General features: G+C 37.3%; 1 protein-coding gene across 2 annotated transcripts; it reads right to left on the bottom strand.

Moving 5' to 3' along the window:
* Positions 1-218: 218 nt before the first annotated feature.
* Positions 219-15,837, bottom strand: fam114a2 (family with sequence similarity 114 member A2). 2 transcript variants are annotated; one of them, XM_028466619.1, is made up of 14 exons: positions 15,594-15,837; positions 14,456-14,707; positions 13,413-13,521; positions 13,237-13,338; positions 11,477-11,580; positions 11,268-11,402; positions 11,038-11,196; positions 8,006-8,129; positions 6,301-6,386; positions 5,221-5,307; positions 4,115-4,239; positions 3,929-4,001; positions 3,355-3,408; positions 220-3,194 (listed from the first exon to the last, which is right to left on the bottom strand). In XM_028466619.1, the coding sequence occupies exons 2-14, from the start codon at positions 14,678-14,680 to the stop codon at positions 3,093-3,095; spliced, it is 1,485 nt and encodes a 494-aa protein (XP_028322420.1). In that variant the 5' UTR covers positions 14,681-14,707; positions 15,594-15,837; the 3' UTR covers positions 220-3,092. The 2 variants fall into 2 exon arrangements, with proteins under 2 accessions (XP_028322419.1, XP_028322420.1); XM_028466618.1 differs by having other exon boundaries at positions 219-3,408.
* Positions 15,838-15,855: the final 18 nt, after the last annotated feature.

The raw sequence follows: 15,855 nt of genomic DNA, 5'->3' as shown, positions 1-15,855 counted from the left end.
AGTCGTGGACCCCATGCAATGTTCCTTTGTATTCCTATGCAAACACGTACCTCTGGTTTGGTTAAAGCCAGGGACAGAACAAGTCCAGTGATCAGTAGTAGGTATGCCTCAGTCATAATCAGGAAGTAGCAGTCCCAGAATGAGGTAAATTCAAACAAACTTTTATACCAAAACACATTTATTTTAAAATGTATTTCTCTTTCTGCTTCTGCATTTCTGTTAAAACATGTAAACATAGATTTTCTGCAGGAAAACACCAAGCTCAATGACATCATCACTAGCCGTAATATTTGTTATAAATGTAAAAGTCAGAATTAGAGTTAAACTTAAACCATTTTCCAAAGCGACAGCATCAAATCATTTCTCACATATATTCAATAACGGCATATGTTTAGAAAAATACTGTTTTAAACAATCCTCAGACAAAATAAACAGTAAATATTAACTTTAGGTCATGAATCATCAACTCTTGGGTCAACAGTGGTTGCCTGTACAGATGTTGTGCTTTTATTTTGAAAGTTGGTTATTTTTCATTAGAGCCCGTCATCAATGTCAATAATTCAGCTGCACAATTAACATTTGTTATGAAGGAAATATTGAGACAAATGGGTAACACTTTACATTAAGGGTCCCTTAATTAACATTAGTTAATGCATAAATTAACAGTTTAATACTATTACTGTTATTAATCATTATAATATATTACCTATCAGTATCATTAAATAACAAATAAATATCAGTAAATGCATTAATAGGCAGTCAATTAATTTCTACTTATCAGAGTTAATTAAAACATTATTAAGCCTTAATAAAATGTAGATAATGTAATTATTATCCTTATGTAATGCATTACTTATTAAATAATTTATTAGTAAAAAGTAATAATGTAATCATTTACTTAGGGTGTTCATTAAAGGGGGGTATTATGTAAAATTGACTTTTTCAAGATTAATATCATGTTACTATGTCATTCTCTCTTTAAAAACATACCTGGAGTGTTGCCTTGGTTCATTCATGCATGTTGAGTCATCTTTAAAACTTCTGACAAGCCCCCACCTCCTAGGAACGCCCCCCACCTCCTAGGAACGCCCCCACCTCCTAGGAACGCCCCACCTCCTAGAGACACCTCGGACCTTTCGTCACCAACCAAGTTACCACCAACCACTCCACAGCAGAGCCCCGCCCTCTCCTATGTTCTCTTCCTTAGTTCAGCCCACAGCAGCCGCCTCTGCAGAATTAGCTTTTCATTTACTTATTTTATTATATTTATACTTTTGTAAGAAACTCATGGCTTATGTTGTCTGTACTCATTAATGTATGCATTTAAATAAAAAAATTAAATAAAAATGTAAATAAAACTCATACCCAGCAAACAGCTGATAGATAACTGTGTGTAGATTGGTTTACTCTGCTTAATCGTAGCAGCTGCTGCCTTTTCAGATGATTAATAAGTACACAGACACAATGTGATCCCTATTCTGGACTATAGTGTGTGTGTGTCGGTGACAGAGATCTACATCTGTACGTTAGTATTCTTCACTTTGATAATTATTCTAATTTATTGTAGCGATGTAAAAATGTAGAAAGTATCCAAATACAACGCACAGTAAACAACATCCATGCGTGTGTGAGTACTGAAAGGGGCGTGTTCATGGACGTGTCAGACAAGCTTAGAGTTTTTTAAAGAGAAGCATCATGAATCATGTACTACAGAGGGAAATTTATTTTAAGTTTTTTTTTAATATTTGCTGCATTTTCCGAAAATAATTGGGTAGCATAATTATTTGAGTAGGTTATAGAATGGTACTATGTGCCTAAAAAATACCTGATACCCCCCGCCCTCCTTAAGTAAGGTGTTATGTAAAAATAACCCTTAACAAATGTATAGGATATATAAGCATGAGTTAACCATGAGTAATTACTTATTACATTTTTAGTTATGTTTTACTAATATAATAATGAATGCATATTAAGTATGCACACATAAGAATAATTACATTATAAATAAAATGTTTGAAATGACTGTGCAGTAAACAATAAATAACTGCTTATTAGTGCATTTACTGATATGTTAATTAATGTTAGGTAATACATTATGATTACTAACATATTATTAAACTGTTAATTAATGCTTAATAATGCATTAAGTAATTAATTAAGGGACCCTTATTGTAAAGTGTTATTGACAAATGTATCTTGGTTAAATATTCCTTTGATTTTTGACTTTATTTAAAGACGCTGATGAATACGTGACTCGTTTGTTTTAATCCAAAGTAGCTCGACTTTTCTCTGAGTAGAGCAGCAGATTAATTACATATTTCAAGAGAATTGTTCACTTGGTATAAAAGTATGACATTTGACACAGATACTCTCTAAGGGTCACTATTGTGGGAAAAGCCATTGGCAATATTTTTCAAGTTGGCCGCAATTACTATTCAATGGTTATTATATAACCAAAAAATGATCGGATCGGTCCAAACCGAGGTGTCAAGCAGAAAGGTGTGGTCCTCCCAAGTCCCCCGGGGAGAGTTAGAACTGCGCCCCGCTCGAGGCGAAACACTCAATCGCCTCCCATTGACCAGGTTACCCCTGGTGCAGGAAAAACACCAAACTTCTGCAACTTCCTGCGGGCACAATTTAGCCTCTAGCCAAAAACAAAGGACCAGACCTATTTTTTGGTTATATAATAGCAATTAAAATGACCGCCATATTCAATTTTTAAGTGGCCAAAGACTTTTTCCAAAATAGTGGCCCTTAGAAAATATCTGTGCCAAATGTCATGCTTTCATACCAAAGTAAACACTAATCTGCTGCACTATAATCAATAAAACTTTAGTAAACAGCATTTTGTATCGACTTTAAATGAGTTTGAGGTGTTGAAATGTGATGAGTGGTTGATGCTCATTGTGTGTCTGTGAAACTGAGAGTAATTCTCAGATTGTTGGTCCAACCACAGCAACTGATGGTTCTTGGTTCCTTCTGCTGCTGCTGTTATTGGACCGTTACACACACACACACACACACACACAGAGTACCAGAGCGTGTTCTGTACGGTAAAACTGTTTGAAGTGGAGCCTTCAGTGTGAGGAGCGTCACTGCTGAGAGGCTTCAGCGTTCCTCTTTATGTGTGAGATCTGCAGGATGGGCAGCAGCAGCAGGAAGGCGTCCTGGATGTAGGACGCACTGTTGGAGGCCTGAGGAGACACACACAGGCACTGGCAGGGTCAGAGTAACGTCAGGTTTAAATGTTTAAATATCAATATTCTCTGTAATCTGAAGGGCTGGATTGTGTATAAGAGGTAGAAAATGATTCACTCCTTCCTTCATAAACGTGCAGACGGCAGCGACACAAACCTCTAAGAAGACTCCAGTGATCAAAGGGTTGAGGACGTCAGCCTTCTCATTGGCCTGAAACACAAAGAAACCATGTCTGAAATGTTAGGATGTCATAGAGAACGGGGACTCAAACTCATCGTAGTCCAGGGGCCAAATACCGACCAGTTTGCGCTTCAGTGGGCCACAGATTTAGGTTGGAAAAAAGAGGAAAATTAACATGAACGTGTCCTGGTTTGTACTTCCACATTTACATGAAAATATAAATGATAAGTACATTTACCTGATTTTGTGGAAATGTCATAAAATAATTTGAGGAAAATTTGCCAAATTTTGGAAAAATTGAGAGTTCTTTCAACAAGTTGAGATGAAAAATGACTGCTGTCATGTGATGTTAGAAGTAGAAAACTGAGCTCTGATTGTAATTGAGTTAGTGTATTTGGAGGAGCTGAGATATCTACAACTGTATGTAATTTACAAAAATGTTTCATGTTTATTTTCTCGAGCGGGCCGAATTTGATGCTCTATTGGCCCTGGTCCTTGAGTTTGACACATGACATAGACGATAAAAAGGAAGTGAGGAAGTGCTACTCACTCCTGCTGCTGTTAAACAGGAAGTGAACCTCTTGGAGAGCAGTGACAGTTCCTTACACAGGAGCACAGTGAGCCTGCAGGAGCACACAACAACAGATATTACACATACACACGCACGCACACACACACACGCACGCACACGCACACACACTCTTTCACACGCACACACATACACATACACTCTTACTGTGAAAGGACGCTGGCCTCAGTGCATCCTCCAGAGAACAACGTGGTCTCAGCCACTTTATGGAAGAGTTCTATGGATCGAGCCGTTAGCTCAGCTAAACTCCTGATGGCTGCAGCGTGGACTTCCTGAAACAAACCACGATCATTATCAATAATCATTCAATTATTGATTATTCCTCACCATTTATTTATAAAGAAAACTACATTTTCAGGGTCAATGAAAGGTTTAAATGCATAAAAAGATTCCAAATATGTAGCATTTTAGTATATAGTTATGTACAAAATTACTTCTGTAATTTATTCTGTTATTCAGTGTCTAAATATCCTGCGTTGTGATTTAAATTATGAAGTATTAGGGCCACATTAAAATAAAAAGAAATCTGAGCACTACGAGATTAAAGTCGTATTTTTTCAAGATTAAAGTTATTTTATGAGAATAAATTTGTAATTTTATTAGATTGAAGTCATAATTATATGAGAATAAAGCTGTATCTTAATAAACTGGTAATGTTCCCGTGCTCAGAATTCCCAGTGTAAGTGAACACAACTAATGTTGAAATCCCTGAAGTCGACCACTTCCTCCACTTCCTCCTCCACAATAAAAGAGGTTATTAGCTCCACATCACTCTGGTTCTTTGGAACAAACACAAATGTGTGTTAAGTGTTTTTAAATTCCTTAAAGTGATAACAGTGGTGATGATAGTATTTCACTATGTGTGAAACATAAATGTTCCACATTCTCCATAACGCACAAGTGACCACAACACACACAACATTACAACTTTAATCTAATAAAATTGCACATTTATTCTCATAAAATAACGACTTCATTCTGAAAATATTACCATTTAAATCTCGTAGTACCCAGATTTGTTTTTATTTTAATGTGGCACTAATACGCTGTTGTAATATTATAGTCCTGTATGAGATTCATAAGTGTTTCTATGTTTATTTCAATCATAATATTCATGCAAACCTTTCCCAGTGATGAACATTTGATAAAATATCATGTGGTTAAAATCTTTGTACGTCATTGACCCTTAAACTGAACTTCATGAACCAGGAGTTAATATCAAATGTTTAGAATCATTAAAGTTAGTCAGTCACCTCCACTGAGTGCGTTGTCCTCTCACTCTCTTCTTCTTCTTTCCTCTGGTTAGTGATGGAGACGTTAGTGCAGGCGCTCCGACATGCCTGATAAACGACACACATCATTATTTCCTCAAATTAAAAACACTACATCACACTACATAACTCATAATAAACACGACACAAGCTACTTAAATACAATAATCCTTTCACTCTCAGAAATCTCGCTCTCGTTCAGTTCTCACACATGAAGTCAAAGATCAAGAGGATAAACTTGCTGTCTGACAGAGATTTAGATTATTATTTTGATTCCTTGAAAGATTTTTTGCGTTAACGTGTTATTGGTCTCCAAAGCAGAAAGAGAGAGTTAGCTGCTAAAGCTAATGCTGCTAAAGCTAATGCTGCTAAAGCTAATGCTGCTAAAGCTATTGCTGCACATGAGCTGAAAATTCAGGTTTTTCCTTACTTTCAAACAGTGATCAATCACTTATCAACCTGTTTAGTGTCCATCCTGTACACTTCCATCAAATGTGTAAATCTAATTAAAATAAAAGCTTAATAAAAATAATCATGGACGTGGTTAGTGAATGGTTTATCTCGTAAATGTACCTTTTCAAAGTGAGAACTCATACTGTCCTTTTTACATTCAGAAATCTCGTTTCACCATCAATAATAATTAGGGATGTCTCAATTCGATATTGATATTGCTATTGGTCCCATATCAGCCAGAAAATTAATATTGGATTTTATCAGACTGCATCTAAATCACCCATATATATTATATTATATTTATTCAATTGTAGAATACTATAGATATTATGTTGATAGTACGATCCATACTACTACTGAGCTGCTCCATTGGTTTTAAAAGTACTCGAATCGGCCATAAGTGACATCAGCAGAAAACCCTGGTCCCTCTTCTAGTCTGTATATGTGTAATATTAATAATATAAACACTATTAAAACACAGCTTCAGATAATGACAGAATGTTTTCAGGTTTAAACGTTAGAAGGAAACACCTGCAGGTAGTTAATGGATCACATGGTTTGATCCAGTCCTCACACACTAACAGACCCTGAGGCAGTGCTACGTCTCACCGTCATCAGTTTATGAGCAGTAGCAGAAACACTGAGACCTTCCACAGCTTCCATGAACTCTTTCTCAAACTCTGAACCGTCTTCATCTGAAACACAAAGCACAGGGATAGAGTTTATAAACACCTGCCTTAGACTGTGTAGAATGTGTAGAAATGGGAGTGATTAATGATGATAAATTCACATAAAAAGCTCACATTGCTCACGTAAAAAACAAAGGTGTCTAAGAACATTTTTATTCTACACAAAGTAAAGTATGTTAAATAGGTTATGAGAATACTTGCTCTCTTATTTTGCCATATCCTCGTTATTGTGCGGAAATACGTACATAAGCAACATAAAACAGTGACAGTAAAAATTATTCATAATGTATTAAGTCAGGATTATTAAAAGTTAAAGATATGATTGAGCTGCAGATACTCACAGTTTAAAAAATAGAGCATCATTAGAACATCTTTAAAAGTTGTTTTTTTTTAGTTCAGATGACGGGAACCACAGAAGGAAATTTAATTTCAAACTAGGGCTGCACAATTAATCAAATTTTAATCGTGATCATAATTTTCAGTGCCACGATTAAATATACCTGATCGTCTGCAATATTTACATTTCAAATACGGACTCTGCACTTTGTAATAGTATTTTTTTTATATATATATATATATATATATATATATATATATATATACATATATATATATATATATAATTTATTCAGTTAGCCTTTGGTACATTTTAAATTCTTGGGTTCATTTTTGTATTTTTTATATTTTATATTATAATTAAATTAAATGAAGCTTAATTTTGCACTGTAAACCGTACACCGTATTGTTTGTTTAAAAGTAGTTTAATAAAACAGATTTTTCCTGAATATGATAAATAATTGTGACTACAATATTGATCAAAATAATCACATGGTGATTAAAGAGTAATTTGTTTTTTTGGTGCTGAGAGTAGGCGTGTAAGTCCTTGAATTTGTTCATGTATTATTTATTAATTATATTTTTTGAATAATGCTGTAATAATATCTCAGTGTAAACTGTTTAATATTTATTATTGAATAAGGGGCAGCATTAAAAGAATGTTTGCTTCTCCTGTTCCTTTCTGGACACGGAATGTAACAAAGTTCAATATGTGATCTTTACCACAACAGAATGAAAATAAATTAAAATAAATAAATAAAAACTAAGCAAGACCTGTATTCACAAAGCAAATAAGTATTTGGCAATTGAAAATTGAAAAAACTGGCAATAATGACAACCTGTCATGTTGTTCAATGGTACCAGTCTGAGCACTGGATCTCAATTTGAGGCTAAGTTATAGAAAAAAAAGTATTATTATTTTTTTGTGACATCATGAACTTTGACCCCTACCAATGTTTTTACTGGTAGGTCATACAGCTTTGGTCTAATAAAATAAAATACTCCACTTGAAATGAGCTTTTCCTAAATGTAAGCATCAAACTTGTACGATAAATATTCGTAGAGATATGAAAAATTTGGTTTTTTACACTTGACACGATCTTGACCTTGACATTTTGGCTCCAAAAAAGGTCGACTTCACATCCTTGACATTGTCTCTATGAGATAATATGTGTGTAATTAGTGCTGCATTAATAGTCTAGGAGGAGGTCCACGACAAAGGAGTATTTATTGTATTTGGCAATTTTCAATAAATGCCAAATAACAAAATGAAATAAATGAACAGTCACCTTTCTTCTCATCCACGTCCTCGTCGTCAAACTCCACCAGAGCGAAGGAGTCCTTGATGAAGTCCAGCTCGTCTCTGAGCTGCAGCAGCTCGTCACCTGACAGCGTGGTGAGCACTGACCTCACCTAGAGACGCACGCCGCACGTTTCACATCAGGGTTGGGATCGATTACATTTATGAAATATACAATTACGTCTTTAATTATCCACGTTCAATTGCAACTCAATTACGATTACGGTGACAGGCATTAGCGCTTTGAGATGACTTTTGTTGTAATTAGGGCTATATAAATAAAGTTTAATTGAATTTTTTCCAATTACAATAATTGTTTTCTTCCTTAAATCAATTACAACTAGAATTTTTGCATTTCCTGAAGAAAATGCAAGTGAGGATGCATGTGCTGGCCCGCGTCGCACTACATTAGCATAGCATTAACCTAGCAATACCCTTATCGTTGTAATAACTTAGCAACAATCGCGAAAACCAGTTTATATACTAGTATAAGTAAATTCCCAATATGAGCTGAAAGTGAACAAACAGCTGAAGCATTAGTTGAAAAGTTAGTTGAAAAGTTTAAAAAAGGTTGAAAAAGGTGAAAAAGGTTGAAAAAGGTTGAAAAGGTTGAAAAAGTTTGAAAAAGTTTGAAAAGGTTGAAAAGTTTGAAAAAGTTTGAAATGTATGAAAAAGGTGAAAAAGGTTGAAAAAGGTTGAAAAGGTTGAAAAGGTTGAAAAGTTTGAAAAGATTGATACCTCAATTGTTGAAATTGGTTGAAAACTGTAGGACGAGTTTGAGAGGACGGAAGAATAATAACATATAATAATAAAGGGGAACGAATACAATTGTGAGGATGCATTGGCATCCTCCCTAATTAATCACAATTACTGAACCTTCATTAAATAACCACATAAAACATAACCTTCCTCTCTTCCTCTTGTGTTAGCTTTCTGTTAGCATCTCTAATGCTAACGGGTCAGTTTGACCATGTCTTAAAGCAGCTGTAAAATACACTAATAAATATTATCTGTCATCTAATTAGTTTCTCGTCTATTGGTTACCTTGTTAGGCTTCCTAATCAATTAATTTATTGGAATTAATATTTATGCTGTGGGTGTCTGAGCCTATTTTTGTGTCACTATACAAATAGATTTAAATTGTTAAAAAAATGGTAAAATGATTGTAATTGAACTTCAGTAATTGAGAATGCAATTGTAATTGACTTTCTAAGTGTGTGTGTGTGTGCGTATGGGGGGTGGATCCATTCTAAATGCGCACCAGTCCAACGAACACGTACCCTGCGTCTACACGTCTGATCTACATTTCCCATAGACTTAGAATGGGTAGACGAACACAATGCACAAGTCATGTGCAAGCACACATGTAGCACACACTTTAATGTACATACACATTAAAGTGTGTTTAATGTACATACACATTAAAGTGTGTTTAATGTACATACACATTAAAGTGTGTTTAATGTACATACACATTAAAGTGTGTTTAATGTACATACACATTAAAGTGTTTAATGTACATACACATTAAAGTGTGTTTAATGTACATACACATTAAAGTGTACACACACCTACGCCACACCTGGATGTTCACCTAACAAACATAAATAAATCAGTCACACGTAGACACAGGTGAGGTGTGAGTGAAGCTATAGTGATCAGGTGACCTTCACTATGTAGCACCATCTACGTGACATGTAAACACTAAACACATTCTAAGGGTGTACTCACACTGGCAACTGGGGCCGTTCCAAGCTCACAGCAGGAATCCCCCCCTCCCTGTCCCCCCTTTTCTGACACGGTAGAACGGACGTGATCACCAGCTCAACTCGGTTCCCACAGAGAAACACATCATCACGTTAATTTATGACACACGTATGGCGTTACGTCACCATTAAGCGACTCTGGGTTTGTTGTTGACAGTACATTCTGTTAATTTCATATTTTCTGTTGCGTAGGGTAACTATAAACCAAGATTTACCCAGACACGTGCTTTTTTCACAGACTGGGTTTCCCAGGGCCCCTGAACGCATCACGTTAATTTAAATGACCGTAACTCTGCTCATATTTGTTCTATTGGAGAAATTCCACCAGTTTATGAAAGATAATAAGTTGCTCTTTACAGCCAGTGTCGGTACATTGCGGTAATTTTACTCACACGTAACGGAAACATTAAAGATGCTGCTTGGTTTTGACGAAATCGACACGAGGAACAGAGAGAACCAAGTGAGTGAGAAAGAAAGAGATTAAAACAGACCAAATAACGGTGGATTTATTAAAAATGAAAGGAGGTTCAAATGGATTTGAAAGCAGTAAAATGTCCCATTTCCATATTTTCTGGTTTATATGGGTTAATATACCAGTAATATGTGTTTATATGTATATTTAAACCCTCGGAAATACCCGGACCTGATGATGAGCTCCTACACTCCGTTACTGTCCCGCTGTCGGCTGAACAAAGAGAAGTCCTGATGGTCATGTTGTCCTCTTCCTCCATGGGTTCTCTGTGGTGTTGTTCATATATATCAGCTAACGCCAACTCTGAACTTTTCATCAGCTAACAAGCACTTCTGACACCGCTATCATTGTGGAATGCGGATGTTTATGTGCCGTAAAGCGTCGCGCGGTACCAACGTCATCACATTTTGCGCGCGGGTCGAGTCGAGTTGTGCGTGCGCATGCGCGGCCAACCGTGCCAGTCTGGCACGCTGTTTGGACCACCTCTTCTAGCAGGACCATCAGGCCGTTACCCCCCTGCGGTGCAGTTCACACCTACGCAGGCCAGACAATGGCCCCCCATGGTTTCACACATGCACAGAGCTGGTTAGGAATGGCCCTGGTTGCCAGTGTGAGTACACCCTAAGTCTATGGGAAATGTAGGTCAGACGTGCAGACGCAGGGTACGCGTTCGTTTACATGTTCGTTGGACTGGTGCACATTAATTTAGAATGGATTCACCCACGTGTGTGCTTGTGTGTGTGTGTGTGTGTGTGCGTGTGTGCTTGTGTGTGTGTGTCCTACCTTGGCCTCGCTCTCCCTGGACAGGATCTCCAGAGCCTCGAGGTGAGACAAACCCTGGAAGTCGTCGAACATCACGCCGTAATGAGCCACTGTCTTCTTCTCTGAGGCATCGCTCTCTGTCGTCTGCAGCTGCTCACGCTCCTTGGCCTCCCTCAGAACCTGACACACACACACACACACGTTAGCACGTCGTCTCCTTTAGCTCCTCCCACTTTGCTTCATGTCCTGACCTGTGAGAGTGTGGCGTTCCTGCTCATCAGTCCTTTGGTTTTCTTGAATCCAGGATCTCCCTCTGCGATCACGTCCATGGTTTTCTTCCCGATGAACTCCAGAGCGTCCAGACCGCCGCTGATCACCGTCTTTCCCTGTGACGGAAGAGGAGGAAGAGAAGGAAGAGGAGGGTCAGCACCTGAAACGCTCCCATTGGAGGATTCCTCACCGTGCTCTGGACGACGCTGCTGAGTGATGACAGCATCCCCATGGCTCCGCCCACTGCTGACAAGTCATCTGCCGTGTCTGCTTCATTGCTGCCGTCCATCACAACTATAATACACATATAAAATAAAATAAAACTCTATAACACATTTATAAATACAATAATAGTTCACTAAATTGGAATATATGAATTCATAATGATAAATAAATTAATGTTATGATTAAAATAAAATAAATATGACTTTTGTCTGTATTACCTTTGGATATAAAATTAATTAAATTAAATCGGGGCTTTCGCCTTTAATTGGCCATGTAATGTTAGTACATCAATGGAATTTGTCCTCTGCATTTAACCCATCCCTGAGGAGCAGTGGGCAGGCATTTTGTGGCGCCTGGGGAGCAGTTCAGGGTTAAGGGACTTGCTCAACATCCCACAGTGATGGCCCCGGTGAGGCTTGAACCGGCAGCCCTCCGATTACAAGCCCAGCGTCCTTAACCACTAGGCCACCACTCCCCCCGCTAGGCCACCACTCCCCCCTCAGGGCCTCAGGGATCAACTTTAGGCCCTGTTTTATTTAATCTGTTTATACCCCTCTTGGTGATGTCATCAGGAGGCACGGAGTGAACTTCCACACTCACGCTGATGATACACAGCTATATATCTCCTGGTGACACGAGACCAATGGATGCTCTTTTTAACTGTATCTTAGATACTTTTAATAATACCTAGTCAGGACACGCACACGGTGAAGGAATCATTCCAGTTTTATGGCCCCGTCTGTGGAACAGTCTGTAGAGAACCTCAGAGAACGTTCATGTTTTTAAAAACAGGCTCAAGATCCACCTTTTTAAATTAACTTTTAACTAATTATTTATTCATTTTAGGATTGTTATCTTTCATGTTTTTATTGTGTATGCTGACACCTTCAAAAGTCAACTAAAGACTAATTTATTTGTTGAAACTTTTAATTACTGTAGCTATTCTTTGGAGGCTATGATTTTATGTTGTATTTTATAATGTGTACTTTTTGCTTCTAAACTGTGTTGTGAAGCACTTTGTGGCTTTTTGTCTGTGGAGGGTGCTATAGAAATACATGTTAATTATTATGTTTTGTTGTTTTTATAGGTTTAGGATTATCTTTTATGACTACTATCCAGTGTTTGCTCTGCACTGGGGGCTGTGATGGGCGTGGCTACAGTCTGTCTCGTGGCCCTCAGTGATGGTGAATATCTTCTGCTGTGTTGATGGACTGGGGGCTCTGTCTCAGCGCCCTGTACCCACGGCCTGTGTCCTGCTCCTGGTGCAGACGCTCCTGGTGATGTCTCCTATACATCCTCTGTACCCAGTCATGTGCCATTGTCCTTATTTTAACCTGTGTGTCTGTGTGTAGTGGGCGGGGCTTGTACGGAGTGGATGTATTTTTAACTATGTAAAAGCACTTTGAGCTACATCTATTTGTATGAAAAGCACTTTTTATAAATAAACATTGATCGATTGATTGATCAAATCAAATGAATACTAAATAAACTAGAATATTTTGTATTTCCTGAAGAAAATGCAAGTAAGGATTGAAGAACTGAAACACCTCTCTGTTTGACTGATGGAAAAAAAGGAACCTGATGTCATCCACCAATCAGGAGCCAGCATTTCCCTCTGCTGACAATACAACTGCAACTGTAACTAAGTAACAAATTATGTAACTAAGTAACTGTATCTAAGTAACTATAACTAATGATTACTGTATGTAGTAACTTGAAACTAACCATCCTGTCTGTGCTCCTCCTCCAGCTGAGCAGATAGTTCAGTAGGGCTGGGAATCCCTAGAGACGTCTCAGCCTTCTCCATCACCTGAGTCAGACCCTGACCTGGACACACACACACACACCACACGGTTAACACACACACACCATACGGTTAACACACACACTCACTCACTCACCCACTGTAGCCACTGTAGCTGTTGCTGTGGAGAGGATGGATTTGCCCCAGCTACCCCAGTAACCCCAACCAGTGTGAGCCACAGAGGACTGGGAGGACTGGGAGGAGGCCTGTGGGATGGAAACACACACCGTACATTTGGACTCTTTGTTCCTACAATGACTCTCTAAACCAGTCAACCCCAATCAGTGGTCCCCGGGGCCAGATCCGGCCCACTGGAGCCATATGAACGGCACACATCGACACTGGCACCACTTCATAAACTGTCATCATTACATGGGAAAAAAAGTACTAATAATGAACTAAGAAACTCAGGCACCGAAAAATGCACTTTTAGGCGATTAAAATATTAAAATTAAATAAACGTGAATTAAATAAATTGTTGAAAATAAAAGTTGAAGAGTTAAAAAAAAAAAGCAGTCACAAAAAAACTTCAAAATTATCATATGTACGCTTTATAAATTAAAATAAGATAAAATGGTAGTTCATGTTAAAACTAAAACATAAAATATATAGGTGAAATAAAATCAACATAAAATATTTAAGTAATAGATAAAAGAAAACTTGAATAATACTTCAAATAAAACATAATAAAATTAAAAATTGAAAAGGACCGGGTTGTTGTTTGCTCTCGTACCTCAGCTTCACAGTCAAATGAGTAAATATTATTAATGCTATTATAATTATTATAGTAATAATTATTGTTATTAGGGGTATAACAAAACAGTCAGCTTCGATACAAAATTAAATACGATATACAGTATGGGCTCACGATACAAAATACTCACGACACGATATAAGAAATGACAGAACATTTTATTTTGTTACCTTTGAATTTCATAACGCGTTTTTTAATTTCGCAAAATTTTGTGGCACAAAATTCCGCGAAATGAAAAAAAAAACACGATATTAAATTCTATTACTTCACAAGACTATTTACCAGGAATGCCATGAAATTTACATTCTTAGTAAATACTATTGTGAAATAATTGATAAGAAATAGGTATAAACGTAAAGGAGGATGGATTAAGCCCTGCCCCCCACCTGTCCAGGCTCCTCCCCCTTCTCCTCCTGCTGCTGCTGCTGCTGCTGCTGCTGCTTTGGCGTCTCCTCAATCTCAGGTTGGGACTCCGCTCGTCTCCTGGCCCTCCTGGTCGGAGCCACATCGGTGGAGGTATCCATGGCGACGGGCAACGACATGTCGGGCGTTCCTGGAGGAGACGTCGAACCCTCGGTCGCCGCTGTGCATGAGTCCTCGCCGTCTGACATCTTTAGATTAAAGAGTGACGTTCATGCCTGGAGGAAAGAAGGAAAAAAAAAAATTAACATGAAGCAAATCCCCCACAACAGCCGCTTAAAAACGTCTCCTCGTCGTCTTTCTGGGCGTTTTCTGACAGTCTGTGCAACGGCCGTTTCATTATTTCACTTCATGGAAAACATATGTACATCCATTAATCACATTACAAAAGAGAGCATTAAGAATAACACATAAACGTGCCCTTACTAACGAACTGTTTAAAAAATCTAGAACAATAAAACTTACGGATATAGTGAGGTTAAAATTACATTATTATTTTCATTTTCTTTTCTTTTTTGTGTTATTCTGTTTTTAATAGTAAAGTGTTCTTGGATGGCGCTTTTAAAAAAAACGAATTATTACTATTATTATTATTATTATTATTATCATTAATAACAATAATAATAATAATAATAATGTTGAAGATTTTATTCCAAATAACTTATTTGGAATAAAATCTTCAACATTATTATTAAATAAAAGCCTTCCTTTGCGCATTATATCACTTTTTGAAATAACAGAAGTAAAATATAATTTCAGAGGGATTATATTTGTGGAAAAAAGTACATTTAGAACAAATGAAGATCACTTCAAGTTAATCATTTCACTGTCTGAGTTGTTTCTATTGTGTTTTTTTTATTTATATATATATATATATATATATATATATATATATATATAATGCTGTTTGGGGATGGGCTTTTATCTTTGTATAGTTATCTATCCATCTGTTAGGTGTGCTGCAGATACCACGGCACACCTTTAGCACGGTGTTCGGACGTGGTTAAATGAAGCATGTCTAATGTATTTCTTCCGCTACAGGTTCTAATCATCATTATAAGGCGGTAATATGTGCTAATAAAACTGTAATAAAGGTGAACTCACCTGTCAACCCACGAGCTAACTGCTAACCGCCGTCAGTTTTCGGCGTCCTTCAACACGACGCGCTAAATAATTGAACTTTACCGGTTCAATTTGGCTTCGTAAACTTTTTAAAATCTTCCAGGTTTGCGATAAAAGTCAAAACAATTTAAATAACTCCGCTGTTTAGCTCTTTTCTGTCAGATACACAATCAGCCACGTCACAGTTTGTTTTCACACAGCGAGTGAACTGACAACACAATATCCGGTTTATTCCTTCAGAATA

Source organism: Gouania willdenowi, chromosome 14, assembly GCF_900634775.1.
Source record: "Gouania willdenowi chromosome 14, fGouWil2.1, whole genome shotgun sequence".
In the NCBI taxonomy this organism is placed as follows: Eukaryota; Metazoa; Chordata; class Actinopteri; order Blenniiformes; family Gobiesocidae; genus Gouania; species Gouania willdenowi.
Note: the sequence above shows the minus strand (reverse complement) of the source record. Positions and strands in the feature narration are given on the sequence as shown.

What these genes read in the sequence shown, in the direction of transcription:
- fam114a2 (XM_028466618.1), bottom strand. Translation starts at nt 14,680, where the DNA reads ATGTCAGACGGCGAGGACTCATGCACAGCGGCGACCGAGGGTTCGACG. An exon ending in GGAACGCCACACTCTCACAG is followed by an intron (nt 11,197 to 11,267) that starts GTCAGGACATGA and finishes TGTGTGTGTCAG; the next exon opens with GTTCTGAGGGAGGCCAAGGA. An exon ending in GGACAACGCACTCAGTGGAG is followed by an intron (nt 4,240 to 5,220) that starts GTGACTGACTAA and finishes GGTTTGTTTCAG; the next exon opens with GAAGTCCACGCTGCAGCCAT.